General features: G+C 37.8%; 1 protein-coding gene across 2 annotated transcripts; it reads left to right on the plus strand.

Annotated features, from left to right (window-relative positions):
- Window positions 1-690: 690 nt before the first annotated feature.
- On the plus strand, window positions 691-4,491 carry LOC307151176 (uncharacterized protein). 2 transcript variants are annotated; one of them, XM_079859050.1, is made up of 7 exons: window positions 691-786; window positions 1,250-1,335; window positions 1,926-2,000; window positions 2,788-2,857; window positions 2,986-3,157; window positions 3,408-3,538; window positions 3,875-4,491. In XM_079859050.1, the coding sequence occupies exons 3-7, from the start codon at window positions 1,926-1,928 to the stop codon at window positions 3,931-3,933; spliced, it is 507 nt and encodes a 168-aa protein (XP_079715176.1). In that variant the 5' UTR covers window positions 691-786; window positions 1,250-1,335; the 3' UTR covers window positions 3,934-4,491. The 2 variants fall into 2 exon arrangements, with proteins under 2 accessions (XP_079715176.1, XP_079715177.1); XM_079859051.1 differs by lacking the exon at window positions 691-786 and having other exon boundaries at window positions 1,302-1,335; window positions 2,989-3,157; window positions 3,875-3,950.
- The last annotated feature ends 1,121 nt before the right edge of the window (window positions 4,492-5,612 follow it).

The following is a 5,612-nucleotide window of genomic DNA, read 5'->3' on the forward strand; positions in this document are numbered from 1 at the left end:
TCTTTCTCAAAGAAGTTTCTCTTCTTTGCCGTCTTCCGTGTGTCCATGGCGTAAAATGAGGGCGTGGGGGGAGCGGAGACTTGAATATATAAGGGCGTGTTATTCTAATGACGATCGATTTCAGCCGCGGCATTTATCAAGGGCAAGTATTGCGTACACCAGAATTTCAAAGGTACGCACAGCTTCATAAATCAGGCGATGAGAGGAGTGTAAGCATAATCTTACGCCAATATATACGCCCGTTTCTACGCAAGATTGATAAATGAGGGCCACTGTCCCCATCAGCACCACAAAAATGTCTCCATTTGAAACTCTCATGGGTAGACCTTTCCCGACCCTTTGGGTCAGAGGTTGCGCTGGCAATCTTTCCACAGGTGACATCATCGCGGATTACGTGGATTCCCTAGTTAAAACTTTGAATGGCATAAATGGTGATGTCTCTCTCTCTCTCTCTCTCTTTCCTTCAGAAAACCCAATTCATCCTTTCGTTCCAGGACAACAGGTGTTGATAAAGTGTTTGAAGCCCACAAGACTTGGGGAACCAAACTATCTGGGGCCTGCCACGTGATTGCTGTGACGAGGACAGGTGTTCTGACTGACCCTCAGCCGCAGTGGATCCATGCTAGCAGAGTGAAGGCAGCTCCATCCCTGGGGAACCCATAAGCCTATGCAGAAGTGGACAATCCAGCAATTAAGGAGCGTTGAAGGCATTTGAACCTGCAACGAACACAGAGGTCCACGTCGGAAGATCGTGGTGGTTACATCGACCAAAATCACAATAATCCGGTGAGATTAAAGAGTTTCTTGAAAGTCATGCATCTATCAGTGATGTTGATGTATACTAAACGCCACAGACTTACACCACATGAAAAGTAACTTAGCTAGCTAGCTAGCTGCTAATGAGCCAAGGTGATTCAAGCTAGCAACATTTCGATAGTTTGTCCATTAATTTTAGAAACAATGCGCTTATTTTAATGTCTATTTATGTACGATCTAAATCTATAAACAATAGGCCTATAACGTTTAAGTAGCATTCCCGTGGTCAAGTTTGTGTGGCATTCTTGCCATGTGCACGTCTGGTTAAAGCAGATCATCCTGAAAATCAAACGGCTTACAATCTATTTACTGATAGCTATTTATGACACCATTCTCTCTACACAGACTTTAAACGCGTAAATTTCTAAGACTGTATTTGATGAATTCATGTCAGCTGCTCGTCTTTGATGGATTATTGCTGTTTGGGCCATAGATATCATATAAAGGCTAGATGTCTTAAGGCGGAGTCACTTCAGGCATCACCGGCGGCCATCTTAGGACAGGACTCTGTGAATTAAGGTGAGTGAGCAGCACGCACACAAATCCTCTTATCTCGCTGAAATCTGGACAGATTTACAAACGGTTTGGTTTCTTACAAACGTTATTAACGTGGCTATAATTCTGAATGCTTAAACATTTTGAACATAATTATTCATATGTATGCAGTATAATAGCTACATCTCTGACGTTTATAACAAATCAAACCGTTTGAAAATCGGTAGAAAATTGAGCAAGTTATGGTTATTTAAAAGTACATGCACCATGTTATGAGTGAGCGAGCATCCTGTCGTAAGATGGCCGCCGTGTGCGGATGTCGAGCTCCATTGGCCAGCAGCGCGGACGAGACATCCAGCCTTTATATGATATCTATGGTTTGGGCTACCAGACATGCTGGTGTAACTATTTTATGTGCAGGTTTTCAATGAGGTAAATATAGCAAAAACAGCTACTACTGATCGGGCTAGTGCAGTATCTAGCTATGTGAACAGCTGTTCTCTTTTAATTGCATTGGCATAGTGCACCCTATTTTGTGTGTTTTTTTTTTTTTTTTTGATTATCATTGAGTTGTAGATCAATGTTTACATTTGTTTTTTTGTTTTTTATTACAGATGCAGATGCATGGTACCATCCCTGATCACACTGCTGTTCAAGATGATATTCCAGGATTTATATCTCAGAACCAGGTGGAAATTTGAATGGTTTCTTACTTGCTTTAATCTAGCAAATTACTGCTAATCTATCAATAAGTCTAATTGGCTTGCATAATGTTTTCTTGCCAAATTTGTGGACAACAGTCAGCCACCTCTGTGGCCTATGTGAGGCACATAAAAATGTCAAGCTGTCCTATCAGGTCATCCATCTTCTTCTGTCTCACTTTTCCGAAGATGTCTCAGGACTCATTGTTCTTGCAGATATAAGTTCCCCTACACACAAACACACACACCTCTCTCTGCCTCTCTTTCTCACACACACACTCCTCTCTGACCATTTATCTCTCCCTCACTTTGCCTCTATCTCTATCTATTCCTCTATCTTTACTTATCTCTTTCATTATCTCTTACTTTCTCTTTACCTACCCTGTATCTATCTGTTTTATCACTCTCTCCCTATATCTTCCTCTATTTCTACCTCTATCTCTCCCTCTTTCCCTCTATCTCCCTCTCTCTCTGTCTCTAACTCTATATCTGTATCTATCTATCTAACTCTCTCCCTCTCCCTCTTTTATCTATCTCACTTTATCTATCTACTGTACCCATCACTATCTCTCTCTGTATCATTCTCTATCTCTATCTATATCCCCCTCTATTTATCTATCTCTTCCTATCTCTCCATCTCTCATTCTATTTATTTATCCATCTATCTATCTATCTATCTATCTATCTATCTATCTATCTATCTATATATCTATCTATCTCACTCAGTGGTAGTCTTATGTCATTAATATTGTGTTTAATTTGTTCTGTGTCCTAGGGATATGCCACTGCATCTGACCTTGAGAGTTCACTCTCTATACCTGCAACTCCTCGTCTGATACTTCTTGGTAAGTTGGTTTTAGATAGGACAGTTGGCTTTAGTGTTGTATGTAGTGAATTCAATGGTATCAACCTAAACTGTATTCAAAATGAAAACTAAAACAGAAATTTGACAGTTAAAACATTTCTGTTTCAGGAGGAACGGGAAGCAGCTTCCAGCGCTGGATGCTCAGCCTTGAAGGCCAAATCGTTTGCAAAGGGATCCAGTCCACCTTTGTGACAGGGCTGGCGTCTTTTTTTTCCTGTTTTTACATCTTTAACCTACAATACCAAGAGGAGGCAGCCTGCACGCTTGAATTCATCCAGAGGTAAGATATTGTCTGTTAACACCTGCATTTTTTCTGGCCTAGCTGTGGCTCAAGCAGGGTTTCAACAGGTCTGGTGATGGGATTTAGCAATTAACTTTGATTTAGAAAGTTTTAGTGCAACTTACAATATTCACAGAGGCAAGAAGATAGTGCATGTTGAGGATAGTTCATGTACAGTACATTTGTTGTCTTTGTTGTGCTGTTAGTCTGTGTGAATTACTAGATTTTTAACCAGTGTATAATTTTTCAGACGCTTTGTGGGTATAAACCCAGAAAAAGGGACAAAGGCTGCAAAGGGGAAAAAAGAAGAACTGTCAATTCACACGTCGCCAGCCTCTTGCGCAAGCTCACAGACTTTCAGTGGGATTTCATTTGAAAATGGTGAGTAAGATGTATACATTACACATATGTTCAAACAGCAATTGCTCAGGAGGCTGGGGAAATTCATTCTAATGTTCATTCTCAACTGCCTTTCAAAGCTAGAATGCTGAACTCCTCTTCCATGCTCTTTTGCCATTCTTTTTTTGTTCTTTCAATGAATTATACTCATCACACTTTCTGTTATTTTATGTTATTCTGTCTGTTTTGTGCTCTGTTTCTAAAATTAGCTTTTGTTAGGTCAAGACATGTGATATAATTTTGGATTGAAAATTTGAAATTATGGATCTCTCTCTCTCTCTCTCTCTCTCTCTCTCTCTCTCTCTCTCTCATATACAGACCCAAGACTTTGCAAAGGATCCTCATTGTGTGCTTTGAGAAAATGGTTAGTAGTCTAAGCAGTGACACAAAAACACTTTTGTAAAGTGTTTTGTTTATTGCTCTTTATTGATGAGGAGTTCCATTAAGTGTTAAGTATTGCTTTGAATGTATTCATACATGTTGAATTTTAGTGGTTTTCGAGTGTTGAGGTTCAGTATTTTGTTATAATGAACAATGTATTTGGGTTTAAAAATGTATTTGCTACTTTTTAAGCCATGAACATGAGAAAATGAGATTTGTTTGTGATTAATCTGAGCCTATGCGTAACATTTTTATGTGACCAGGAGTCACAGTGTATATCCTTGGTTTGAGTCTTTTTAGCTGAATTTTAGCAGTTCAGGGAACATTAAATGTTGAGGTTTAGGGCCCTATCTTGCACCGACGCAGGGCAAAGCCAAATGCAAGTGTCTTTGCTAGTTTAAGACAGACGCCGTTGTTATTTTCCGTCCAGCAACCACAGATGTCAGCAATGAACATGATATACAGTATATTTCTGTGATTGGTCTGATCCATGTGTCCCTACATTTGTAAGTATTTACCTTTGTGTTTGTATTACAATAAAAAAAGTTAATTTTAACACGGAACTATTCGTTTTCTTTCACTTAAGTGTCATCTGATGGATTATGCCTATTGTATTAACTCAAGCTAGAATATGTCTATAACAATCAGTGGTACACGTTACTATGCTAAAAATAATTAATATTTAATGGAAACAAAATAAATGGTGATTTAACAGGAAAATAATGGTAACTGCTGCACTGTTGTTTCCTGTTTTTTTCTGTGATTCACAGTAAATTTATGTTGAAAAACATTACGGGGAGTGCACTGTAAAAAAACATTAACAGTAATTAACTGTTAAAATAACAGGAAAATAATGGTAACCCTGCTGCCAGTAATTTCCTGTTATTTAACAGGGAAATAATTAACAGTGTAGGTACTTTATAGCCAGATCTCGTTGAGTATGAATGCGAACCGGACATCTGCCATGTTGACATTATCATGTGACCTACGACGCGTTATCACACGCGCAACAACTTAAAAGATTTGAACGACACCTCTGTAAATATCTTGATATTGATTAAACTTGCTCATTTTGTGGTCTTTTTTAAGAAACTGCTGCCCATTTATTTTGTGAATACATTTAGGGTTGATTTATGTTCTTATATTTAACCATACTATAATGTGACCCACCGTTTTATCCTTAACGATATTATTTATTTTTATTACGGAATCCCAAAATTATAGAATTTGAATTTTTGAATTTATTGAAAGGATAGCCCCTTGAGATGTAACATCTCATTTTCAAGGGGGTCCTAAGAACATGAGCAAGAAAGAAACATACAGCACAAATTATAATAATAATAATATTATAATACAACACAAAACTAAACAACTTTACAAGAACAAAACTACCAAAAAAATGGTAACAAAAAATCCTCAAATTTATCTAAAAATAAATAAAAAATAAAAAATCTAATCAAAAACATGAACAAGTTATTTTAAGATAAGAAAATAAAGATAGCCTAAAGCGATAAAGGGAGGTAATAGATCTCAAAGAAACAGGAAGATTATTCCAGTCAGAAGGGGCTTTATACTGAAATGACCTACGTCCGGCTACACTGAAAATTTTAGGAACAAGAAAAAAAGGATATTGCGTATGCCTAAGTGAGTAAGATGATCTATATGGAATCAAAAT

Source organism: Squalius cephalus, assembly GCF_949319135.1.
Source record: "Squalius cephalus genome assembly, chromosome: 23".
NCBI classification, from domain to species: domain Eukaryota; kingdom Metazoa; phylum Chordata; class Actinopteri; order Cypriniformes; family Leuciscidae; genus Squalius; species Squalius cephalus.